Genomic DNA, 27,553 nt, shown 5'->3' on the forward strand with positions numbered 1-27,553 from the left:
TTTGGCATAAGTTTTGATATACCGTATTTCCCCATGTATAAGACACCTTTTTAGAAAAATCTGGGGTCTAAAAACTGGGTGTGTCTTATACAGTGGTTGTACTTTTTTTTTTTACTTGCATTTCCTGCTTTTTTGCGCTTGATGAATAGTTGTATGAATTTTATGGCGAATAAAACTTGAGTTCAATAACTTTATGTAATGCATTTTTTCCCCAAATTTCGGGCCCCCAAATTAAGGTGCATCTTATACATGGCAGCGTCTTCTACATAGGGAAATACAGTAATCCAATACATTTGAAGTCTGTCTTCCCGAGTGTGTTTATTCTACCTTCCCTCAATCAGGTAGTCCAAGATTCATTTACGCTAGCGAGGAGAAAAATGTTAGGTGTGCACACACAAGCTCTAATTTATTTCGGTCAGATTCTTAAACTGAAAATTAGCTTGGTCTTTGTAACAGCAGAATTCCTCCTCACAGATAATTCTTTTGTTTATTATTTTCTAAATGTCTCAATAGCTGATCACTAATCTCTCTTAATGCTCCTGTATGAATGTGCAAACATATTTATGTGCAGTGGTTTGTAACTCCTTATTCTTTTTCAACATTTAAGTGTAATTTGAATCAATTCTATTTAACCTAGAAAGTACGAGAGCTATCCAGACCCTGGCAGCTAGAATGGATGGGCTGCTCTGTCACTACTGATCTTTCTATCAATATGTTATTACAGTTCCCACATTCAATTACCTCTGGGCTCCTGGTAGGGTTTCTCTATTCCTTCCAACGGCTGCTCTGTCAGAAATATCCGCACAGTCTCCAGAGTGCTCATAATTACTGGTTCTTTCGTTTTCAGTTCCCTCTTGAAGGCCTGTGGGATGAAATGAAAAGAAATGCTTATTTGGCTTGTGACGTTCTTCTCCAAATTAATCCTGGGGGCTCAGAACTTGGTTATGAAATTCCCAGGTTAATTCCTATCTCTTTTGTTTATAAACTGAGAGTTCTAAAATGATCAAGGCTACAGGGATCTATCTGTTAATCAGGAAACAACTGTGTTTGTAAACTATTCTGGAGAGCATGGGAAGGCTTTCCAGGTATGTTAAAGCCCTTTCATTAAGAGTGATATTTTTATATAACCTGACCGCCAACTGAAAATCTAGTGCTAAAGTCACAAGACATATATGGCAAAATCCTAACAGGGCTGATAGAAAATTGTTCATATCCATGGATATCCAGAACATAATGGAAAGCCTGAATAGACATTTAGAAGAACTCAGGCTATAATGAAGTATAGAACCAGTCCAATTCATAATCACATTAATTTTGCCTATATGTCTGACAATGAATAAAACAATATATATATTAACAGTAAACTAAGAACAAAAACTCAATACTTAAAAAAAATACCCATTGCATTATTCGTTGTGACTTCTTTGAGAAAGGTAGAAATGCTTAGAGATATACTGGTGGTAGAAATTGTGGAAACAATTTTCTATAAATGGATAGATTTAGAATAGGTTTCTTGAGGCCATTTGGGTATCAACTTTAATCTCTAGTATGCAATCTTCCTTGCTACAGGGAGTTAAAAGAAAAGCAAAATTCATAGTTTCTGTCTTCAAGAAGTTTCTGAACCATAAGAAGAAGGAAAACTGACAGACTTGTATAAGAGTAAAAACAATAAAATTCATATATAATTGAGGGCTAAGGGTTATGAGACATTGTGTGAGGCTGAGATAAAGCAACGGATACTATGAAACCATTGAAGATCGATAACGACCCAGATTCTGCAATCTCAGAAGTGAAGATGCTAATGAAGTAGGAAGCACCATCTAAATGCTAATAGAGCAGTGTAAAAACTAGAATAATAATTGCTCTGATATAGGGCTTAATCGCTCATATCTTTAAAAAATTATATCCTATTTTAGTAGAGTTACCTACTGAATTTAAGCCCTCTTCTGTTCCTAGGAGAGAAATTACCAGCTCCTTTAAACTTCAGATATGTTGTTATAGGAGTTCTCTAGAACTGTATTGTGTGACACATTTACAAATAAAATCCTAATGGTTTCGATTCCCGGCCAGGGCACACAGGAGAAGCGCCCATTTGCTTCTCCACCCCTCCGCCGCGCTTTCCCTCTCTGTCTCTCTCTTCCCCTCCCGCAGCCAAGGCTCCATTGGAGCAAAGATGGCCCGGGCGCTGGGGATGGCTCTGTGGCCTCTGCCCCAGGCGCTAGAGTGGCTCTGGTCGCAACATGGCGACGCCCAGGATGGGCAGAGCATCGCCCCCTGGAGGGCAGAGCGTTGCCCCTGGTGGGCGTGCCGGGTGGATCCTGGTCGGGCGCATGCGGGAGTCTGTCTGACTGTCTCTCCCTGTTTCCAGCTTCAGAAAAAAGAAAAAAAAAATCCTAATGGTGTTCACCATTCAAAGGAATTCTGACCTGGGCCGGTTCACCCCTCCTTAGGCAACCTGGTGGTCCCCCGCTCCTGGGAGGTCACCATATTGATGCCGAACTTAGTGCGGACACCCGATCGGCATAGCGCACTACAGCCCAGAACTCCTGGGCTCAAGCCATCCTCCTGCCTCAGCCTCCAGAGTGCTGGGATTAAAGGCGTGCGCCACCACGCCCGGCTCAAAGGAATTCTGAGTCTGATACTTTGTAAAATGATTCATCTTCCATAGTTATTTACAATTCAGTAGAGAGAGGCAAGGTGTTTAAGCCAAAATAATGAAATTCTATAAGCAGAATATTAGCATTCTGCCGGGGGATAGAGATGTAATTACCATAGAGTGGGAAGTTCTTGTACCCTTGAAATCATACTGAGTATGTGGGTTATTTATTCTGCTCACAGGTATGTCTGATTTCCCTTCTAATATTTCATTTGAAATCTCTCTTTCTCTGTATTTATAGTTCTTGTATTTATTTATTTTCTCATATATATAATTTTTCCAACTACAAGACAATTATTATTTTGCCTAGTCTTTCTATTTGGACTTGATAAGAGGCAACTGATACTGACATGACTAATTATAAAATTAGCAACGGCTCCCTTTATTGAACTACTGTGTGTCAGTGGTTGTACTAGAGACGAGAAATACAAGGCTGAATGCAAAATAGCCCTTGTCAGTTAAGATCTTACAGTATATAATGGAAGAGTCAAACCCATATATGACTTCAATAAAATGTGCAAAGTGCTCCAGGCTTGCACTCTATGGGAAAAGAAATCAGAAAAGTTTTCCTAGAGAAGACAGTATTCACACAGAACTCTAAAGCATGAACGTGAGCTAGCCAGGAAATATCAGGCCAGAGAAAGAGGAAAAAAATAAAACAAAAATGCAGGTAGGGCCCTGGCCAGTTGGCTCAGTGGTAGAGCGTCAGCCTGGTGTGCGGGGGACCCGGGTTCGATTCCCGGTCAGGGCACATAGGAGAAGCGCCCATTTGCTTCTCCACCCCCCCCCCTCCTTCCTCTCTGTCTCTCTCTTCCCCTCTCGCAGCCAAGGCTCCATTGGAGCAAGGATGGCCCGGGCGCTTGGGATGGCTCCTTGGCCTCTGCCCCAGGTGCTAGAGTGGCTCTGGTCGTGGCAGGGTGACGCCCCGGAGGGGCAGAGCATCGCCCCCTGGTGGGCAGAGCGTCGCCCCTGGTGGGTGTGCCGGGTGGATCCCGGTCGGGCGCATGCGGGAGTCTGTCTGTCTCTCCCCGTTTCCAGCTTCAGAAAAATACAGAAAAAACAAAACAAAACAAAAAAAAAACCACAGGTAGGAAGACAGGGGACATACAGTAATACAGTGCTGCATATATATAAATAGTTTGCCAGGTGGGCCAGTGTTTCTAGAACACAAAGTATAAAGAGAGGCTATGAAGCAGGACATTGTGATCTCACACTATATTAGGCCTTAAAGCCAGAATTTGAAGCTAGCTCAACCTCTGACCATATATATGCCTTGCTAAGAAGCCTAGGCATTCTGTGGCAGGTAATCAGGAACCTCTGAAAGGATTTAGGCAGGGGCGTGGACTGGGAATGTGTGTGTTTCAGATCTCCTTGACGTGAATACAGAGTATGTATTTCAGGAGGGCAGAAATAAAACCAGAGACCAGTAAGGAGGCAATTGCAAGAATTTAGTGCAAGATTATGAAGATCTGAGCCAGGGAAATAGTACCAGATAAAAAGAAAAACAGAGATAGAGCAGGGAACTATTTAGAGAGTAGAGATGTGAGAATTTGGTGCCTAAATAGATAAGAGAGAGGATGAAGACGTGACTTCTAGTTTCTGGGTTGATTAGAGGAGTGAATGCCGAGTGCAACTGAACTAAATGTGAGAAAATAAAGTCTGGATGTCTCAGTATAACTATAAAATGTTCTAGCCTGATGACCTTCCCGGACCATGGAAATTATATTTGGATTCATTTGTCTAGTTAATTTCTCTGATCCAAGAGGGCCAAATGGTCACAACCTTGAGTAGGTTCCTAAGCTAAGCTCCCAGTTGTCAGAAAGACTGGAGTGTTACCCCTCTAGGAATGTTTATTTAAAAATATATATATCTATGTACAGACCCTGGAGATATTTCTAGGTTGTAAGACCTGAGACACAGGGGGCTAGCAGGTACCTGGAGAAGTTGGAATTAGGACATAGGCCCACTGTGTTTTCAAGGAGACCCTTTCAGAAGAAGGGAACAACTGTCTCCTTCTCCTTTATAAGCCGAGAAAACAAACTTTTGTTTCCTGGACTTTCATCTATGGAGTACCTAGCCACTAATGCGGGGGACTTTTCATCAGCTCTCATCCTGTCTCCCTAAGGGTAAGACTCGGGCAAAGGGAAGGGGGTAGTGATGATATTTACTGTTAAGTAATTAAAAGAAAATTGTTTCTGGTCCAGAACACCTCATATTCACATTTGGGATCAAATTAATAAAGATGAATATTAAAAACCCAATACTAATATGAAGGCAAATCTATATGGAAAACAGAGTAAGGGAGTGTGAAATGCTCAGCTTGGAGAGGTAATATTCATTCCAGAAGGGAATAAATATGTCTCATGTTTAGGGAGAAGAAAAGGGCTTTAAGAGTCAGTCTCTTGCCTGACCAGGCGGTGGTGTAGTGGATAGAGCATCGGACTGGGACACTGAGGATCCAGGTTCAAAACCCCGAGGTTGCCAGCTTGAGCATGGGCTCACCAGCGTGGCATGGGAACATAGACATGACCCCATGGTGGCTGGCTTGGGTCCAAAGGTCGCTGGCCTGAAGCCCAAAGGTAGCTGGCCTGAAGCCCAAGGTTACTGGCTTGAGCCCAAGGTCACTGGCTTGAGCAACTGGTCACTGGCTCGGCTGGAGCAGCCCCCTCCTCAAGGCACATATGAGAAAGCAATCAATGAACAACTAGTGTTGCAACTACGAATTTATGCTTCTTATCTCTCTCCCTTTCTGTCTGTGCCTATCTGTCCCCAGCCCTACACTTAAAAAAGTCTCTCACTGAGCTAATATCCATTGAGTGCCTATGATTATGCATATAGGTAAGGATTAAAATGACATAAGTAGATAACATTGCTCAGTCAATAGAGTGGGCTGAAAAGAAAATCCTAGAGACTATAAAGACGTGATAGGCAGACAGAGAAATTGGATTTCATGAAAGGCCAAAAAGGAATGGATAGGTAGAAAGATTAGAGGAAATGAGGACTATAGAACCAGTGAAGAGAGAGTGACAGCTGGAGAGGAAAAGAGTAACAGAGAGTACCCAGTCATGACACGCAGAGGCAAAGCCAAATCAGCACTGGGAATCATATGTGGGACCTGGAAGAGCAGTTTCAGTGCAGGGCAGGAGCCTCAGAAGCAGGGTGAGTTGAGGAGTGAGTGGGAGAGGAAGGAGTAGGTATTTCAAATAAAAACTATTTTTGTGATATATATATTTGAGAGTGCAAAGACAAAGAGAGGACAGGAAGAGGGTCACAAGATAAAGGGAAGGCATGTTCTTTGAAGGACCGAAACATGGAAGCTAGGAGTAGGGTAACCGCCACCCTCATTTGCCAGGTACTGAGGTGTATATTGTGATGTGGGACCTTCAATGCTGAAACAGGGACAATCTCTGGAAAACCAGGACAGTTGGTCACCATAGCAGAGAGGGCTGTGCTAATGACTTAGACAGGAGAGTGTGGAAATAATCGATGGAGCAAGGTCTGTGAAATAAGGAAATAGATCCTAAAGGTCATGTTATACTGAGAAACAACAACAACAACAACAACGAAACCAGGACACTGCTTGATGACGCATTTCCATTGTTAAAACTGCGCAGCAAGTGATTCCAGGATAAGGACCATCCGTCCATTGTGAGAGACCACTTGTTCGACCCTGGGGTTGTTGCCAAAGGCTTAGCTCCACCACAGCTGCACAGTTCATTTCTTAAATATGACTCACTGAGGATTAAAATGAGTCTAAGGAAAAGACAAAGGAAGTTCTGTCATTACAAAGACATAAATACCATTCTTTGCACATCATTGCCTGAAATTAAGGAGAGGAAATGGATAGAAGAGAAGGTTGTGACTGTGTATTCAGAATTTGGGAAGATTTGGGTATAATACAAAAAAGGGTGGAGACTTCTCCCAAAAGGAGAAACAGTTGGTTGAAGAAAATGAGAGAATAAAGAAAATGGTAATGTTTCTTATTGTGTGGGAAAAACTATAAATAGGTCATTTTAAATAAAGTTACATGAAGGATCTTCTTCCATTTAGTCATGTAACCAATTTTGAGCACCTGCTATGTACAAGACACTGTTCTAGGCAGTTAGCAGCAGTGGGCCATGTACCATGGAGTTTAAAAGAGATAGTCTTCTTTAGCAAAAATAACAATGGCAGAAACAAAAACAAAAACACCAATCCATGAAGATTCTGCCTTAAAATAATGGAAAGTCAAATTTTCAATATCTAATCGATTTACCACAAACTGGCTGTTCAAACAGTTCATGCATTTTAAAAAGAAGGAAATGGAGATATTTTAAAACAAAACCAAGAACATTCAATGTCAAGAGCCTTCACTCTTTGGTAATAAAGAGTCTTATCTTTCAAAGAAGTCTATTTGAATGACTTTTGGGAAAATCTATAGTACTGATAAACAATACTGATTTTGTCCCACAGATTAGGATTAATGTTTTAAATCACATAAATTGGTTCGATTAGCTGTTATATATATAAAAAGGTATTATATATAGAGCCTTTCTCCCATACACACTGCTCACAAAAATTAGGGGACCAGGGAACGTGCAGATACCCCAGTACTTTCAGCCTTTTGTGTAGGGCATTTTCACCAATGAAATAAAAGTTGGTTTTGTGTATAATTTGCATAATCAAACAATTTTCTTTGACTTGTCATTTGCTTTTCTGATATTCTTGTTTAATAAAAAAAATCAAATACTTCTTTTTTTATCGCTTCATATTCATATTGAAATATACCCAAAATACATCCTTACACTGTTTAGATGTCAAAATTCAACTGTTAAGATGTTTACTTCCTGAATCTTTTGAACAGATTACAATTATTTTCTTTAAAACCCATCCTCTTTCTTATACCTTCCTCTTCTGCTCTCCAAGACAGCCAGGGTCTGAATAGCTATGTGGAAGCATCAGAAGCAACTTTTAAAGACTTAGAGCATCTCCATGAAAAGAAAATAATATGCCTTACAACCAAGAAGAAAATTAGGCATGCTAAATTGATATTTTTCCTTCAGCTACTTAAGGTTTATAAAAGAAACTTATATGAAGCATGTAATACAAAATTACACTAGCAGTGAATCCCAAGGCAAGGTAAACCGCTTTATTTTGAAGGTTAAATTATATGATGGATAGTATTTATACGTCACAAATATTAACCAACTGGTTGACTTCACTGTTGGCTGATTAATTCATTAAAAATATTTATTTCCAATCTGTTATGTTAAAGCAGGGAAGATGTAAGGATCTGCTCTTCATCCATGAGGAGTCCATAATTTGCTTGATTAGGTAAGTCTGCAGAAGAGTACACTTGCATACTATAATATGTTTCACCAAAGCAAAGTGAAGAACACGAAAGTAAGGATTTATCTAGGGCCCTCTGTTCATTAGTCACTTAGAATCCAAATCTTGAAAGTCTTAAGCCAAGCTGAAAGTGAGTGATAGCAAAAAATAAAAGTTCCCTGAATTATAATAATTTGGATGCCACATAAGTAGAAAATACTAAAGACCATGAAACAAATCCCAAACTTTCAAAATCGGAAAGTAATAGAGAAGAATCAAGTCATTGATTATTTGGGATATTTCTTCTGTCCCTTCTCCTTGCAGAAAAAAAAAAGTGAATATTACCACAAATACCCAATAACGCCACAAATAGAAGTAGCCTACAACCATGTGTAGAGGGGATAATGCGTGAGATATTGATTTGCTTGATGTCCTGTAGTTCTCCGTGTATAAGATGCCCCAATGTATAAGATGCACCTTAATTTTGGGGCACAAAATTTGAAAAAAAATGTATTACATAAAGTTACTGAAGTCAAGTTTTATTTATCATAAAATTCATACAACTCCCCATCACTGTCAAAACTCCCATCCATTAGCTTGCCCTCATCTGTGTCTAATGACGAATCACTGTCTTCAACAGTGAGCACAAAAACAAGCATGAAAAAGCGGGAAATGCAAGTAAAAAATCTACAACCACTGTATAAGTCACATCCAGGTTTTAGACCCCTAATTTTTTGAAAAAAGGTGTGTCTATACATGGGGAAATACGGTACCTCATAGGAGAGAGAAGCAGATGAGAGTCCTGAGCACCTGTAAAGACATTCCAGCAAGAAAAGCTACACAGCTCTCACTTAGAGATAGTTTTTCCTATTACTAAGGATGTAAGTGAAAGCCCTTGCTTTTGAAAACACAGGTCTTGTACACTGATTCACAGTTTCTGTGGAGCTGAATTTCACTTATATTCCCATTGGAATGGCAAGGCTATATTTCTGTATTCAGACTCAAATTTGATGGAATGGCTATACACTATTTCCATATTAGCAGAACTTTACAGAACCATCCTGGGAGGCAGATTGAAGTGGTGAAGCCAGCACTGCCCTGAGTGGCAGAAGACCTGAAAGTTCAAGTCTGGGCTGGGCCAACACTTGACTATGTGATCTAGAACAGGTCAGAAAATCTCCCTGAGCCTTGACATCCTCATTCATAAAATGTGGGGGTTTGCTAAACATCTAAGTTCAGAAATTCAGTTCAGATATTCTATAATCAGCCTGACCTGTGGTGGCGCAGTGGATAAAGCGTCGACCTGGAACACTGAGGTCGCAGGTTCAAAACCATGGGCTTGCCTGGTCAAGGTACATATGGGAGTTGATACTTCCTGCTCCGCCCCCCTTGCCCTCCTCTCCTTTCTAAAATGAATGAATAAAATCTTTTAAAAAATATTCTAGAATCAACACATTTAAGTCAATTAATTAGCCACAGGCCTGTTACATGGTGGCAATTTGAGACTGTCTCTTTTAGGCATTTTTATTAATGGTGAAAATTAGCCATAGCTTGGCACATCGATACTCAATTCATATTGTTGAATAAATAACAGAATGCCCAGCTGGAAAACCAGAATGTGTTATGTCTTGGCCGGGTTGATTCACATGCAGAACTTGCTTGAGGGTGAAAGACTGGCCTCATGAATTGTTAGAGAAAAAATTAATGGTATCAACTAGCAAAAATTGAGATATCTTATTCAGGGTCTATTCTTTTCTTTTTTTAAAAGATTTTATTTATTGATTTTCTTTTAGAGAGAGGAGAGAGAGAGGGACAGAGAGAGAGAGAGAGAGAGAGAGAAGCTGGGAAGGAGTGGGAAGCATCAACTCATATTAGTTGCTTGTGTGTGTCTTAACCAGGCAAGCCTGGGGTTTGAACTGGGGACTTCAGTGTTCCAGGTCAATGCTTTATCCACTGCAGCACCAGCACCACAGGTCAGACTGGGTTTACTTTTATGTTACAGATCCAGAGGCTGAGTGCAACCTTTGAGTCACTGGGTAATTTTCCTCTAGCAGGAGCCTCCCTCCCTCTCTTCTTCCCTTCCTCCCTCCCTTCTTTCTTTCCTGTGTGTGAAAGAGAGAGAAACAGACAAGAAGGGAGAAAGATGAGAAGCATCAATTCTTCATTTCAGCGCCTTAGTTGTTTATTGATTGCATTCTCATATGTGCCTTGAGGAGGGGGCTCCAGCTGAGGCAGTGACCTTGGGATAAAGTTGATGATCCCATGCTCAAGCTGGGGGCCCTGCACTCAAGTCAGTGACCTCAGGGTTTCAAACCTGGGACCACCGTGTCCCAGGTTGATGATGCTCTATCCACTGTACCACTACCAGGCTGTTTTGCTTTCTTAATCCCAGTGATTTATTCTCTAGAGGAGATGTTCATGTCAAAACATTCAGAAGTTCCTTAGTTTGAACTGCTGGTTGTGGCTTTTTATCTAGTCTGCAGCACTAGCGAGGAGATATGAGAATACTAGACAGACCCCTAAGATTTAAAGTGATTAAGGCCCTGGCCAGTTGGCTCAGCTGCAGAGTGCTGCCCTGGTGTGTGGACATCCCAAGTTTTATTCCTGGTAAGGGCACACAGGAGAAGCAACCATCTGTTTCTCCACCCTTCCTCTTTCTCTCTTTCTCTCTCTTTCTTTTCCCTTCCTGCAGCCATGGCTCAAATGGTTCGAGCAAGTTGGTCCTAGGTGCTGAGGATGACTCCATGGCCTCGCCCCAGGTGCTAAAATAGCTTGGTTGCTGAGCAATGAAGCCACGGCCCCAGATGGGCAGAGCATCGCCTGGTAGGGGGCTTGCCAGGTGGGTCCTGGTTGGGCACATGTGGGGTCTCTCTGCCTCCCACCTCTCAATAAAAAAATAAAAAAGTGATTGAACAGTGCCATTTATTCAATAAATGGGTACTGAGTAGGCATAGGACAAGGAAATTAACAAAGTCATATCTATATTTTGATCAGTGTTTAATAGGGTTATCCTATATTATCATTCTAGTTTCCATAATATATCTACCTTGTCTATATACCTCCCATAATGTTTTTACTTCTTATCAGAAAGTTGCTGAATATATTCTGTCACCATAATGAACTTCTTTATTTAAGGAGCCACCATATCTATTAAATTCAAACACATCATAAATAGTTTATTTGCTATATGCTGATTTAGGGACAATCAATGCCCAGTTAATTCAAAATGAACATCTCAGAAAAGGGCCAGATCCAGAAATGTTGTTCCCCAGAGTAACAGGAATTTTACCTCTCAGAATCTAGTGAAAATTTATAGGCTTGAGGGTAGAAAGAAATTGGAAAGAAATGGCAACAGAACAAAAACCCAGAAAGACAAAGGATTCCCTTCATATTTACCTGAGAGAGCTGGTATTAGAGAAGTTATGAAAATGGGGCATATGGGCTATAAAGGAAAGGTCATAATCATCTTTATTTTTTTATTGTTCTCAGAACACTTAGCCTGAGTGTTAAGTACACAATACAGTATTAAGATAGGCACTACGTTGTACAGATCTTCAGAACCTGTTCACAGCACAGAGCTGACACTTCATACCTGTTGAACAACAACTGTGCACTTCCCCTTTCCCCAGCCCCTCACAACTACCTCTGTGCTTTCTGCTTCTATGAGTTTGATTACATAATCATCTATCTTATTTTTACCTATCTGCTTCTGAATAAAAGTGAAGGGACTGTAGTGTCAGATACATCCAGCCATTGTTTCAGAGTCAACAACATGAACGACCACACTGATAAATGAAATTAAATCAATTTGAAGTAAAGTTGAAAAACTAAATGCACATATGTCAAGCCTGCAATTCTTATTTTTAAAAATCTATTTGTACTCAATGAAAAACGTTCTTGAGTGTTTAGGGTGAAATATGTTTAACAAACTTCTTGTTGAGATTTATTTTTTTGGAAGTCTTTGAAAATGAGTGTTGGGTTCTTTGAGATCAAGGGCATGGGCTAGAATAGAGTCCAGCCTGCTCACAGATATGGATCTGTGATACTATAAAGGATAGATAAGTGCCCACACAACATCTTGAACAGCTGCTTGACTTTCAATCCTAAGGCTGGGCTGTTTCCAGTAACCACTAGGGAAGTTGCTTCCCACCAACAATGATAACGTTGTTAAGTTCTGGGCTGACCTTGAGAAATCAGTGGTGAAAACCCAATCTGTTCCCACGGTCAGTTAGAGAATTACGTTTTAGGTCATTGAGCCTAAATCCTAAATTTTGGAAATTCCTTCTGAAGCAATAGGACATATAAATGAATTATTCAGAAATCCCGTGACAAATTAATTTATATCCATTCTCAAGAGGCTCAGCCAAAATGTGAGTTTGTCAAGTGTGAATGGTGAATAATTTCTGAATCATACCATTTGTCTCTGTCTATCAACATAAGCCAAAAATGGAACTCTTGTTTTATTCTACACACATACCCTCATCCACAATCATTTTGAAGTCTTTCTCATCTCCATAAATGGCACTATTATTCCTCATTTGTTCTAGCCAGGGACTTCAGGGTCATCCTCGACTCTTTGCTTTCTCTGACATTTTACATCCCGTCCATTTTAAGTTCTATCAACTCTACCTTCAAAATATATCTTGGGTCAAATAATTTTTCACCGCATCCATCATTTCTACTCCAGTTCAGGTCACCTTTATCCCTTCCCCCGATGACATCAACACCCTCCTAACTTTCTCTCTGCTTTCACTTTTGCTCCGCCTACCATCAATTCTCCATAGATCAGGCAGAAACAACTTCTGAACCCATAAATCAAATCATATCATCCCTGCGTTTGATCCTTCCGTGATGTTTTATCACACAGAGAATAAAATCCACCTCCAAACTATGGCAGACAAGAGAATTCTGTTCTTACATCTGGGATTTCACATTTGCTGCTCCTGCCTACACTACTCTTCACTCAAGGACTTTGGCCCATTCACAAACACAGATCTTTGCTCAAATATGTATAACCCCCTCAGATGTGCCATCACCCTTTAGTCTTTTTTTTTTTTTTTTTTTTTTTTGTATTTTTCTGAAGCTAGAAACCGGGAGAGACAGTCAGACAGACTCCTGCATGCGCCCGACCGGGATCCACCCAGCACGCCCATCAGGGGGCGACGCTCTGCCCACCAGGGGGCGATGCTCTGCCCCTCCGGGGCGTCGCTCTGCTGTGACCAGAGCCACTCTAGCGCCTGGGGCAGAGGCCAAGGAGCCATCCCCAGCGCCCGGGCCATCTTTGCTCCAATGGAGCCTCGGCTGCGGGAGGGGAAGAGAGAGACAGAGGAAGGAGAGGGGGAGGGGTGGAGAAGCAGATGGGCGCCTCTCCTGTGTGCCCTGGCTGGGAATTGAACCCGGGACTTCCATACGCCAGGCCGACGCTCTACCACTGAGCAAACCAGCCAGGGCCCACCCTTTAGTCTTTATCCCCTTTTTAAATTTTTTCCTTCAGAGCAATGACTTGATGTAATTTTACATATTATTTATTGCTTTACTGTATTTCCCTCACTAATATGTGAAGGTCCACGAGGAATGCTCTCATTTGGTTCACTACTGTATCATCTTCAGCCTTTGGCATAGAGTAGACACTCAATAAATAATTATTAAAAGGGTCAATAAATTCTAAGGGTCCTCATTATGCTACAGTTTTTCTTGAAATATATTTTTGGGGAAAAAGGAAGAACACAGGAAAAGAGCTGGGCTAATTTGTAATTAAATGAATGTGTGTAAAACCACTTTGTAAAGAGAGACAGACTCATACAGAGAGAGCTGGCTGATAGCTGTGAATGGCTGGAGGTGCTGGGCAAGGGAGGTGTCAGGATAGAACAAAAAAGGATAGGCCCTGGCCGGTTGGCTCAGCAGTAGAGCGTCGGCCTGACGTGCGGGGGACACGGGTTCGATTCCCGGCCAGGGCACATAGGAGAAGCGCCCATCTGCTTCTCCACCCCCACCCTCTCCTTCCTCTCTGTCTCTCTCTTCCCCTCCCGCAGCCAAGGCTCCATTGGAGCAAAGATGGCCCGGGCGCTGGGGATGGCTCCTTGGCCTCTGCCCCAGGCGCTAGAGTGGCTCTGGTTGCAGCAGAGCGACGCCCCGGAGGGGCAGAGCATCGCCCCCTGGTGGGCAGAGCGTCGCCCCTGGTGGGCATGCCGCGTGGATCCCGGTCGGGCGCATGCGGGAGTCTGTCTGACTGTCTCTCCCGATTTCCAGCTTCAGAAAAGTGCAAAAAAAAAAAAAAAAAAAAATAGAAAAAAAAAAAAAGGATAAAAACCTCCCCACTCCTGGACAGGGAAAACAGTGTGGTGACTGCCGGGAGTGGGGAGGGGGAGGAGGCTATGGGGGCACAAATGATGATGGGCGGAGACTTGACTTGGTTGGGGGTAAACAGACAGTATGGTGTACAGAGATGTATTATAGAATTGGGCACCTGAAGTATGATAACTAGTACTACCCTAATAAATTCAATGAAAACTTACTTTCGAAAAGAAAAATGCTTCATAAAGATTAAATGCAAATATTATTTTTAGAGTATTTGCCAAGATATAAAAATATTTTGACGTGTTTAGAATGAGGATGTTAGCAGAGAAATCAATTTGTAAATTATTCATATTTTATCTTATAGTCATTAAAGAAAAGCAGCAAATCCTAGATGACTGTTCTCTGGTTTTGATGATATAGCTAGTTTTTAGAAGACTCCCTCAAATGCCTAGAAATGTAGTTCTAAAAATAATTTAAAATTTTTTCTATTCAGCATTCCTAAATACGACTGCAAAAAATATCAAACCTATACAAAAGTCGCTTACTTCATTAGTGACAAAGACTCAATGAAAAAGATGTCTATTTCCTCCAGCAGAGCCAAGCACACATTTCAGAGTATATAACTGAAAGTGAACTTTGCAGGGAAATCAAACTTGTTTAGAAAATTCAAATCAAACTTGTTTAAAAAACAGGCCATCAAATGTTGGGATAAATCACTCTATCATAACTTTTGTTTTATTTTTCAGAAGTGATAGGGAACAATGCATGCCTCCCTCCCTCCCTCCCTCCCTCCCTCCCTCCCTCCCTCCCTCCCTCCCTCCCTCCCTCCCTCCCTCCCTCCCTCCCTCCTTCCTTCCTTCCTTCCTTCCTTCCTTCCTTCCTTCCTTCCTTCCTTCCTTCCTTCCTTCCTTCCTTTTCTTTCTTTCCTTTTTTATTTTTTAACACAGAACTGACTTGAATTTTTAAATCCACAAAAGGCACCCAAAGACATTTTTTATTTCTGTGGAAAGAATATACAGAGGACTCATCACGCTAGCACATGTACTAAAATGTACCCAAAGGGAGGGGGTCAGCACCGATAACAAAATTAGCTTAAATAGATGTATAATCTACAATGTGATTTCAGGATAATTTTAAATTGAATTTCTGAAACTCTCCCTCACCTTGGCGGGAACTTCTGAGGGACTCGAGCATGCATAATATATGACCCGACAAATGATCAAGTAAACTACTTTATTCAAGCCTTTCCATTTCCCAACAGCACACATGCAATAATGGCTTTTTGTCCACTGTTGTAATAATGTATGTATTGATTACTTCCATTTAAATCTTAACCAGAAAAATCTCAAAGTTTCAAAGGTGTCCTTAGTGGTCTCTAGGGAAGGAATTAGAGAGATTTTTTTAATTGAAAGGTGAAAACCTAATGACAAACAATTTCATTAGTAAGAAGCAAACAAAAAGTTGTTATCTCCAGTGTCCGTATAACCAAGATCTAATCTCCATTTGGATTTGGGGTAGGACAAAAGGTATTAAATAAGCTCATGGTTTATTGCAGTTCTCCTTAGAAACTCCCCACTATGATTTGCTCCTTTAAAACTCTCTCTAGGTTAATCACAGAAGTAGACAAGTAATAAATATCACTTTAGTGACTGCTCAAGTAAAACAAAGGAAGTCAGTTTAAAAAATATATCTGGACCAGAATAATACACACTAATTGAAAACGAGTCAGTCTAGTGAGGCAAGTAATGAGGAACTGGAAAAGTCAGAATAATGTATTCAAAAGATATAAAAATTTGGTCGGTTTATATTTGCTAAGGCACATTTAAGCTTTAATTATTTATAACACTTCACTGCATGTGACGCATTATTTAATTAATTAGTCTTGAGAGTCATTCCAGTTGCGGTTGACATGCTGCCCAGCTGGTCTGGGGACCCTGGGTCCACTCCCGTGAGTGTAAAAATGGCTTTGAGGAATGAAACTGCAGTCCCCAACTACCTGCATGAACCGTCTTGAGATTTTCTTACGCAAAAGCTGTATACCCCTCCATGACACTAATCGAGACTGACTCTATATTTTTATTAAAAGAGTGTAAGACACATGATATTTTGCTATAAAATTTTATCATCAATCTGCAATAATATACAGAGAAAATATAAGTTACCTAATTTATAAACATCCTGATTTATAGAAAAGTAAAAAAAAATAATTTGATTATAGTCTGAACTTTTGACATTTTAATGGGATTCGAATTACCATAAAAAGCAACAACCAAAGGCATTCATTACCTACAATAAATAGTAAGCAGGTGATTGAAAAAAGTGACACACCAAATACACGGGGAACAAATTTACAGTAACACGGGATCCATCTCCGTCCCAAACATTCTATACAACAAACAAGATATGCATCAAGAAACCCATAAGGAACAAGATAATTGATAATCCTGGCAACATGGCAAAGTAAAATAAAAGCCTACAATTACAAAACCTATCAAAGAGAAGATCTTGACAGAGTTTTAGAGCGATTGTTTCCTTTTTCTCTTCCTAAGTGAATCCAGAAGATCCGCTAGAGAGACCTAGTGTCAAAGGTTTTCCTTGGTTGTTTTGCCCACAGGCAACTCAATAGACTGCCATTGCACTATGAGTATAAAGGGCTACTGCATTAATGGGGAAAAACTCTAGAGTAGACAGGGTGCTCAACTGCTCTCTCATCAACAGTTAGGGGTGACTATTGTGCCTTGAGGGAGGAGAGTGTTTGGTGACAAGTATCTTTCTTGAGGATATGAAGAAAAGGTTGTGAAAACACGGCCAGACAACAAATAAAAACAGTGGGCATCTATGTAGCTCCACACTGCAAAGGATGCTAGTTGGGAAGAAATTAAAAAATCCTGTAAGTGAGGAAAAAACATCAGTCTCTATTCTTTCTTTCCCTGCCCTTGGTCTCTGTAGACTAAAGAAGAATGAAAAAAATTAAAATTAGTTCATTGGTTTTCTCCTTCCTTCCTCCTTCCTTACCTTCTTTCTTTGTTCCTTTGTTCTGTTATTTATTGTGTTCATCATGTACTAGATGCTTTATAAGGTGGTGGGTGTAAAAGTGACAGTCCTCTCCTCTAAAGAAAGCTTCCTACAGCACATGATTTTTGTGAAGTTGGTTGACCTTAAACAGTCACAGATAGCCATGATGACAGAGAACATTAAGGTATAGAAGGAAAAGTTGATGGTGTTAGGAGAGCCTATAAAGGGAGGTCTGCTCAACCGTGCGCATCAGAGACAAGCTTGCTTGATGCCTGAGCCAAAATGTAAAGGACAAGACCCTAACCAGAACATTATGAGGAGGTAGGTGTGGGTAAGACAGAGTTCCAGACGGAGAACCAGCATGTTTAAGGCCATGCATGAGGGGAACATACAGAACTGGGAATACCAAGTTGGTGTCCAGAGAACAAAAGAAAGCACAGTAAGAGAAGGTTGGGGCTAGTCTAGCCAGATGGGGCTTTGGGGTCCTTGCTGAGGATTTTAGTCTTTTCCTAAGGGCATTAAGAAGCCATTGTTGGCAAGCAACCAAAGCCAATAACCAGGGATAGTGAGGAAGTATTTATAACAAAATGCTGCCTAGACGGGACTGCGGAAATGATCTGCACCAATTTTCTCATCTTGCAGATGAAAAAATAAAATGAAAAGGAACAGTCAGAAACTAACTTATGGGGGAATCTGACTAGGATCTCAGTCTCCTGGCTCCTAGTGCACTTGTCCAATGATTCATCTTTGGTTTCTGGAACTAGAATGAAATTACTCCTTTGGTAGAAATTCTGTGTGCTTTCACTGTATCACATAATGCATCCTATTTAAAATGTCCATACTTCTCAGTGAATGCTCTTCTACATACACACCAGGGTGCTTTGGCTATTTATTCAAAGTTAGAACAGTTAAAAATTATCACCATTATATTCCACCCTTCCACAAAAGCTAATTGAATATTTCAATTCTATGAAGGGGAATGATTAGAAGAGAAACTGGCAGCTTTCTTAGCAATTTTTTGCAAAAGTCCCTGGGCCTTCCCTCACCTTCCTGTCCCTTTTTGTAATGTTCTATATTCTTTTCTTTGGAATAATATAAACCCTCGGCCTTTCTTTAATATGCCGCCTTTCACTGTGTTCCCATAAAGATCTTTCCTTTGAGTGCTGAACATATGAAAGTAGTACCATTTTATCAAGCTTTTCTTGTTTGGTAGTAATTTTCTTGCTTTGTTATTCATTTCTGTTCATCTACTTCTTATTCTCATTTCAAAAACACTTATCAGTATCCACTGTATGCCAGACATTTTATTAGTTATTAAGATCTTGGAGGTGAGCAAGACAAAATCAATGTCCTCCCCACTCAAAGCCTAGCGGAGAAGACAGAAATATAATGAAAATGAAAATAAAAATAAAAATAAAAAGTGATTACTGCTAAATGCTGCTAGTGAACAACTTGTTATTTATTCTGAAGATGGTGAAGTAGAAACATTTGTGATGACAATCCAGTTTACTGGGTACCCAAACAGCTGATGAGTGAACCTTTCTTTTTCTTTTTTCTTTTTGCCTAAAAGTATGAAGAACTGATAGAAATAGGCAATTATCACACAGCAACTCTTAGTCATTGATCATTAACAGTTGCTCAAATCACACCAAAAAAAAAAAAAAAAAAGAGAGAAAACAAGATAGTATGTACCTCCTCCTAACAATGGAAGAATATACTACCACCTGCAAAACAGTCAAACCCTAAGTTGATCAAACCTGTAGAACTGTACTTTTCAGTACTGTAGCCATTAGTCACATCTGGCTACTGAGTGCTTGAAATGTGGCTACTCTGAATTGAGTCATGCTGTAACTACATTTTTATGTTCATCACATGTTGAGATGACAATAAATATTGTTCTATAGTTAAGTAGGATGCAACCATTAGAGGAAACTGGGTGAAATGTTCAGGGGAACTCTTTGTACTGTTTTTGTATCTTACTGTGAATCTAATTATTTCAAAATAAAAAAGTGAAAAAAAGGGGAATTTAAGAGACAGATTAACCAACTGCAGTGTATAGACCTTATTGCAATTCTTATTTAAATAAAATACTCAACCCTGGCTGGTTGGCTCAGTGGTAGAGCATTGGTCTTGGCGTGTGGATGTCTTGGGTACAAGTCCTGGTCAGGGCACACAGGAGAAGCAACCATCTGTTTCTCCATCTCTTCTTCCTCCTACAGTCATGGCTCGACTGGCTTGAGGAAGTTGGCCCTGGAGCTGAGGATGGGTCTGTGGTCTCTATCTCAGGTGCTAAAAATAGCTCAGTTGCCAAGCAACAAAGCAATGCCCCAGATGGGCAGAGCATTGCTCCATAGGGGGCTTGCTAGGTGGATCCCAGTCAGAATGCATGTGGGAGTCTATCTCTCTGCCTCCTCTGCTCTCACTTAATTTAAAAAATAAAAACTCAAACAAAAAGGCTATTAAAATATTTAAGACTTGTAGGTGAGAAACAGAAATTTGAATACTGCCTGTATATTTGTTTGATGAAATTATTGATATTTAAAAAGTATTATAATAGCATTGTGGTTACATTTAAATAGCACATCCTTAAATTTTAGAGATACTTCCTCAAATAAATATAAATTAAATGATCCACGCCTGAGATTTGCTTGAGAACAATGGAGTGCAGGGCAGAGATATAGAGGAAGTAAGAATGGCTATGAATTGATAATTGTTGAAGTCCTTATGGATATTTATCATAGGACTCTGTCTGCTTTTCTACACTTTTAATATTTTCCACAATAATTTTTTTAAAAACAACAGAAAGAGAAAGACAATTTCTTAAAGGATATTATTAATGTAGACACTTTTGACATTTATAATAGAATGGCTTGGATTACTTACAATAGACCCCTAGACTAGAGGAGTAAAAAAGGTTTCTATTTAATTCAATTTAATTTTTTTAAAAGTATTTACTTCTATACATATAAGCATTATTTAATATGTATTTAAAAGATTTTATTTAATTATTTTTACAGAGACAGAGAGTCAGAGAGAGGGATAGATAGGGACAAACAGACGGGAATGAAGGGAGATGAGAAGCATCAATCATCAGTTTTTTGTTGCGACACCTTAGTTGTTCATTGATTGCTTTCTCATATGTGCCTTGACCATGGGGCTACAGCAGACTGAGTAACCCCTTGCTCAAGCCAGCGACCTTAGGTCCAAGCTGGTGAGCTCTGCTCAAACCAGATGAGCCCACGCTCAAGCTGGTGACCTCGGGGTCTCAAACCTGGGTCCTCCGCATCCCAGTCCGACACTCTATCCACTGTGCCACTGCCTGGTCAGGTAAGATCTTATTTATTGATTTGAGAGAGAAAGAGAGAGAGAAACATCAATTTGTTGTTCCACTTATTTATGCATTCATTGGTTGATTCTTGTGTGTGCCCTGATCGGGGATCAAACCTGCAACTTTTTGCATATCAGGGCAATGCTCCAACCAACCGAGCTACACGGCCAGGGCTCAACTTAATTTTAATCAGAACTATTTGTGAAATAATTGCTGAATGCTTACTATGTGCAAGAAATTAGGCTTAAAAATGTCTTACCCTGTGGACATCATTCTGCTTCTGCACTGTTGGAAAATCACCTCCAACAGGTGCCTGCCGGCTTAACTCATCATCTTTCAGCTGTAGCCACACCAGAAGTTCTTGAAGAGAAAGGTGCAGACGCTTCCACTGGTCAGAACTGGCTTCCAAATGCGATCTGAAAAACAACAGGAGCAAAATGTATCAGAATATCTAGAAGGATAATTGACGATCCTAACAATTCCATTAAGTAAACTAACTTGGTTGGTTAGTTTCATAGACCTACATAGCAGTCCTCAATAATAATCTGGCTACCTGCTTTGGAGAGCCGTAACATGGGGGTGTTTTAATGGCAATTTTGAGGAAAAGCAGTGTTTAGACATATGTTTATTTCCACCTGCAGAACTCTGAGATTTTGGCATGAAAAATACACTGAAATGGATTACTTTCTCCTAGCATTGCAGTCAATGATGCTTCACGTTTTTGCTAGGAAAATAAATGGACCCAATGACTAATATAAACCACTCAGTTTTCATGTGACTCCTGTCAGGACCGGAATTCTTTCTTCTCTGAGAAATGGAAAGGTCTCTCCCTACATTCTGACTTTTCCATTTCTGCACCATGGACAGCCTCTTCCATTGACTCCTTCCATCTGGCGTCTGTTCCTTTCTGTTCCTCTTCCCATATGCCTCTCCTTTTCCTCTGTCTTTCTTTATTTGCGTGCACCTGGGATTTGTTTTCACCAAGGTCCAACATTTTCCACTTTGTTTCCTTTTGTGTAAAATTGTACTGAGACAACAACTCACGTGGAAAAGTAAAATCAGACATTTGTCTGCAAGCCTCCCCCAAACGTGAATAATTTAGGCAAGAGACCGAGTGCTTTCCCACCAACTGTATTTAGAACATGTTAATCCACAAAAGCCATTTAAGAAGACACAAATGAATGATCTGTGCTATAAAATCCACACTCCACTGGAGAATGAGAAGCTAAATTAATAAAATAAATCATAATCCAGAAAACAATGAAGAAACACGGAATGTTGGCAAGGCTCTATTCGCAGGTAAATCAGGAATTGGGCTGCATTACTCAGATGTTATCAGCAATTATTAATTCATTCATAAAAATTAGCGCTGCCCATAACATAAATATAATATAGTTTCCAGTGCTGCAAGGATTGAAATATAAAGCAACCAGGTAGGATATTTCCCTTTGCCACTTGGTAACTTCGTCTGACATTTCAAATACAGTTCTCCTGCTGGTCTTGGTCAAACAGAATCCCCAAATGGCAACTGTGTATGGAAATTACAGTTTTCTAAACTGGTCCTGGTCTGTTTGCTCAGTGGAATGAGCATCGGCCCAGCATATGGACATCCTGGTTTTGATTCCCAGTCAGGGCACTCAAGAGAAGTGACCATCTGCTTCTCTTCCCTTCCCTCTCCCACTTCTCTCTTCCCTCCCACAGCCAGTGGCTCGATTGGTCCAAGTGTCAGCCCCGGGCACTGAGGCTCCTGGACTGATTTGAGCAATGGCCCCAAACAGGGTTTGGTGGGTGGATCCTGGTTGGGGCACACGCGGGAGTCCGTCTCACTATCTCCCCTCCTTTCACTTAAAAATTTTTTTTTCCAAACTCCCTGAAGTATAATTTGATGATACATAAAATTCCTTAAAATGTGCAAATACGATGACCCACAAACTCAAATTTGAGGAACTTATACCTAACTAAGAAACTAACTGGGAAAGCATGCAAAGACATATGTAAACATGTTACTTATAGCATCACTTACGATTGATACGAAGTAGAAACAACTTAAATATTCAATAGTAGGGAATTGGTTACAATACATAGTGGCGAACTCATACAAATCTATGATTCCTATGCCATGTTCAGTGTGATGACTTAGGCAAACATTTATGAATATGGACAAGATCACCCTCTCAGTTGCTAAATGAAAAAACAGGTTACAAAAATGGACACAACCTATTTTTCTGAAATGTTTGTGTGTGTTAGTGTTTCACCGCATGTGCTTGACTACACATAAAAAAATTCTGAAATGGCTTAGTTTAACCTCAGAGGTGGATTCACAGGTGATTTATTCCTTCGTCTATACACTTGTACAAATTGTCAGAATTTTTTCCTATTATGAGAGTAGTATAAACATTATATTCAGCAAAAAACAAAGGTATTTCCACCAGAGAAATGAGACTGTTCAAGAACAATGGCATTTATTAGCTACCAAATAAATGATGAAATACTTCAAATCCCATGAATTAAATATAATAGTGCAGATTGCATAGAGTGTAGAGGTCAATTGTTTTATGTTTCTGTTCCCTCCTTCTCTTTTGGTTATCACTTTCCCATGATAAGCCTACTTGAGAATTCCCTATGCAAGATTTTAGCTGTTTAATGGCATGGAATGACTACTGGTTACAGAGATTCCCTGGGGTGTCTGGAAATTGCAGCTTGGTCCTCTTGAGGGTGTAAGAAGCTGTCAAGCAGGACATTTTGAAAGATGGGTAGAATAAGGCATGGTCTAGACATGGAAAAGCAGCGAATGGGGGAAGAGACACAGATTGAATGCATACTTGTTGAGTGAAGTCCCATTAAAGCATCGGGAGTAAGGAGAGAGGAAGGTAATGGAGAACAGAAAGATGCCTGGTTCCTGTCTCTCCCTGTTTCCAGCTTCAGAAAAATACAAAAAAAAAAAAAGATGCCTGGTGCTTGGCCTTCCTCCATCTGGGAGAGGAAATAACATGCCCCTGTGGGAGGGGTCTAGAGGAGGAGAGAGAGCTGGCGGCCTATGGTGAGCGCCACAATCTGGGATCCAGGTTAAATGGTGCTGAGTAATTATGAGCAGGTCAGTGAAACGCTTTATGTTCCCGAAAATAGAAAAAAGTAGCTTTGAGACCCAGGGATTCAGTTTTAAAGGATTTAAGAGAAACTGCATCGTGTGGGATCTGGAGGCTATTAGGAGCCAGGGACACAGGACAGTTGAGAGTTAACAGAGGAGCAGAAGGACCTGAGACCACATATGACAAAAAGCTCTCACGTGTCTGGGTGAGTGGACCTTACTCATCCGGGAGGTATGGAGTTAGGTAACGTTTCAGAATGTTTGATTACTTTAACCACATTGTCAAATGACTGTTTCATTCTTCCTCTCACTAAAGCATCAGAGTAAAAGGCAACATGTGATATGAAGACAAAAACTTAAGAAAAGGCTTCTAAAGGACAGAGGACAAATGGTTAGAGGAGATAGTCGGATAATGGCACCTGATTTAAAACAACATTTACAAAGATATCTGATCCAGAGCCATGCTTTTCAAACTATTGTGCACAAGAAACATTTGAGTGGCTTGCAAAGTTTAAAGTACAGATTCCTAGGGTCCACCTTCAGAATTTGTGTTCTTTCAACAAGAACTTTCACAGCTAGCAGGTGAGCTTCAAGAACATTCTTTGAGAAAGAATTTCTTAAAGTATTTCTTAAGTGCCCTACATTTTACTTGTTGGTCTCCAGAGGGCAAAGTTAGTATATATCAGTGGCATGATTTTGAAGATCTAAATCTAACAAAACACTATGAGCTCTGAAAACATTTTCTTTGGTCATGTAAGCATGTGAAGTGTTTACTAGGCCCTGGCCAGGAAGCTCAGTTAGTTAGAACATTGTTCTCACACACCAAGGTTGTGGGTTCGATCTCTGGTCAGGGCACATACAAGAAACAACCAATGAATGCATAAATAAGTCAAACAACAAGTCAGTGTTCCCACCCTTCTCCCTTCCTCTCTCAAATCAATAAATAAAAAAAGACACATTTCTTGGAAGCAGCTATCCTATTTCTATTTTCAAGATTGTATGCCAAATATTTCTAAATAATTAACTTATGTTTGTATTTGGAACGTCTCTTCCTGTAAATGTTTCTCTCTATTTTTAATGACTCCCCCCACCACCTAATTCCTCTTTTGGAACCTTAGAGATTGTTGTTTAACTTTCATGTTTTGCAAATGTGGAAACTGAGCAGCAAAGGTATAAAGACAGCCGTTGAAGCGCCTAACTTGAGCTGTCATCTTAAGACTCAGGAAATAGAAATCACAAACTTTTTCTAATATGAGGAAATCCTGAACCTTAGTGCTTTTTAACCAAATGTTTTGGATCCCTGAGCAAAAGGCTTCCTGCTAACTGGCGGGCCCACTGAGCTCTGCCTACTCAACAGAAAGGAACAGAGGCACTTTGAAGAGGCACTTAGCTTCTATCTGTTTTCTATTAATCTTTATTAGTGAAGACAAGAGCTTAGGGGCCTACTAGCTTTTAACAAGGCTAGTGCTGATCTTTAATAAGCGGATAATTTCTACAATGTTTAAGGTTTAGGTAAATGCAGAAACTTCAGGTGTGTTGGGATACGCTGCTTGGTCTTTAAGAAACTCTTCAGCGTCAGAACTCCAAGAATTATAGGGGCTGCTAGAGCGATGTTATTTCTCTAGACACAGACATTTCAAGTGTGATTTAGTTGATGCCTGGTTTGAAATCCTTAATAAAACTGTACTCTGGAAGGCATGCATTCTTAAAGCAAAACGTGTTATATTGAATTCATTTTTCACGTTGACTTCCTTTTTAAAACTAATGATACGCCCCTGTATTTCTTTGTACACGTGTGTAATAAGATTGCACTTTAGCATATAGAAAGAAAAGGCAAGGATGCAGAAATAATAAGGAACCACAAAAATACAATAGGAGCTACAGGGATTTAAATAAAGAGAGAAAATTAAACTAAAAAAAGAAAGTAAACATTTTTTTTCCAGGAATGGCCATGAACTCCAACTTTCAAACATAATTAACATTCTGAGAATAAAAAAGGTCAGAGAGATATTCAATGTCCAAGCTGCATTTTTCTCTCAAAGGTTGAAAGGCTCTGCCTGCTTTCTCTTTTTCTTTCTTCTCCATTATAGAAAAACTATTCTAACTTCTAATATCAGGTAGTCATTTGGAGATTTATTGCTGCTGTAGACTATATAATGTTGCTGTTCTAGCTTCTCAAATGACTGCTCAAAATTTCATAAAAGTTATTATTTGTATATAACACAAATTTTTCTCCCAAGTATAAAAATCTCACAGAATGTAAATTTTGCTGAAATTATGCTGACAACATATGCAATTCACATAGTTAATAGTATGCAGAATAATCTGGAAAATACCATTGGTTTGTAGATTAAATTGAAATCTTCATACATATTTCTAATATAAAAAATACACTTGATCGCTTCTCAAGTTATTTAATATTTTCAAAATTAAAATGTAAATTTTGTGGATACAGACTATTTTAGAATGAGAAACACTTTCTTTGAGCAACCACCATCCTGATGTTAGATAATTTCATCAACAACTATGTGTGTGTGTCTGTGTGTTGGTGTACACATGTGCACGTATATGCGCATGCGTGTGTGTATACATGTAAGTAAAAAATTCTCACTTTATTTTTCTCCCACTTATATCAGTTAACATTTACTTCTGTTTGATGGCACTCAACTATCACCGAGTACTCTTCTCATTATACCACATAATAGATGTGGACAAAATACATGTGGACAAAATACATGTGGAACAGATGGCATATACTGTCCTTGAATGAAATTATGAGAATAGTATATAGTATACAATTTCAATTAAAGTATTCTTTTTTCCTCAAAGGCATCTTATTTACTTTTCCTTATACCATCTCTTTGAACTTTATCAGCTCTATTTAAATATAAAAAAGAAACCCCAAGGTAGAAAAGTTCAATAATTAGCTTAGGTTCATAAAATGTGATTGCAGAATTAAAAGTAATGGACCTGAAGAATGGCAAGGAAAGTTGAATAGACCACTCGTGTTTCTGGTCAAACCTCCTTACTTCAGTGAGGGAGAAAATTGAAGTCTGAAGCAGTTCAGTGATGTGTTCAAGGTACTCAAGATTATCCGCTAGGTAGTTAGGAACAGAGCCCGAAGAGAAGCAAGATCGCCCAACTGCTGGCCCACAACTTCTTCTGCTCTACCTCACTGACTCATTTCGAGCTTGGAATTTCTGCATTCATCTGTTTAGCTGGAGGCAGCAAGTGTAGCCCTATGAAACAACTCATGAATACTTACAGGCATTTGCCATCAAGTGTAAATGAGAAAGTACAGGGAAGACCTGGTAAAGGGACTGTCAAAGAGGAAAACATTCCTTATGCTATTTGAGTAAAAATTTGGAGAATGAGAGAAGAGATAGCATTCCAAGGGTGAGGACAAAGGTACTTATCGTATGGAAGAGTGAGAAAACTGTTGGAGAGCAGGAATGGGGTAAAAAAGCAGAGGTTACTCGGCTCAGAGAACTTGTGTTGGAGAGTAATTAGATTGCTGATTGGTGAGGAAGGAACTGGGAGACTTGGGAAGAACAGAAAAGGGGAGGGTTGGCAGAGTCTTACGAGGCAGAGTTGGTAGAGAGTGAAGGGTCCGCTAGATTCTAGGGAGTAAATATAACCTTCATGAGAGCAATGATTTTATTTTGTCTGTTTTTTTCACTGTTGTATCCTCCATGCATAGAAGAGTGCCTAGCACATAGTAAAAACTCAGTCAATATTTGTTGAATGATCATATAAATGAATGAACAACTAAAATATGGGTCCCAACAAGACTGAAGTTCTTGGCCCTGGCTTGTTGGCTCAGTGGTAGAGCATCAGCCCAGTATATAGAAGTCATGGGCTC

At 39.9% G+C, this 27,553-nt stretch overlaps 1 protein-coding gene across 8 annotated transcripts in view; it reads right to left on the minus strand.

Annotated features, from left to right (window-relative positions):
• Positions 1–27,553, minus strand: part of DMD (dystrophin) — a 1,890,745-nt gene that overhangs the window by 423,646 nt on the left and 1,439,546 nt on the right. For all 8 annotated transcript variants that reach the window (XM_066356826.1, XM_066356825.1, XM_066356822.1 and 5 more), the window contains 2 exons: positions 20,863–21,019; positions 742–862 (listed from right to left, as the gene is read on the minus strand). In XM_066356826.1, the coding sequence (XP_066212923.1) occupies positions 742–862; positions 20,863–21,019 (278 nt within the window). The remainder of the gene's footprint in view (positions 1–741; positions 863–20,862; positions 21,020–27,553) is intronic.

Source organism: Saccopteryx leptura, chromosome X (genome assembly GCF_036850995.1).
Source record: "Saccopteryx leptura isolate mSacLep1 chromosome X, mSacLep1_pri_phased_curated, whole genome shotgun sequence".
Lineage (NCBI taxonomy): Eukaryota > Metazoa > Chordata > Mammalia > Chiroptera > Emballonuridae > Saccopteryx > Saccopteryx leptura.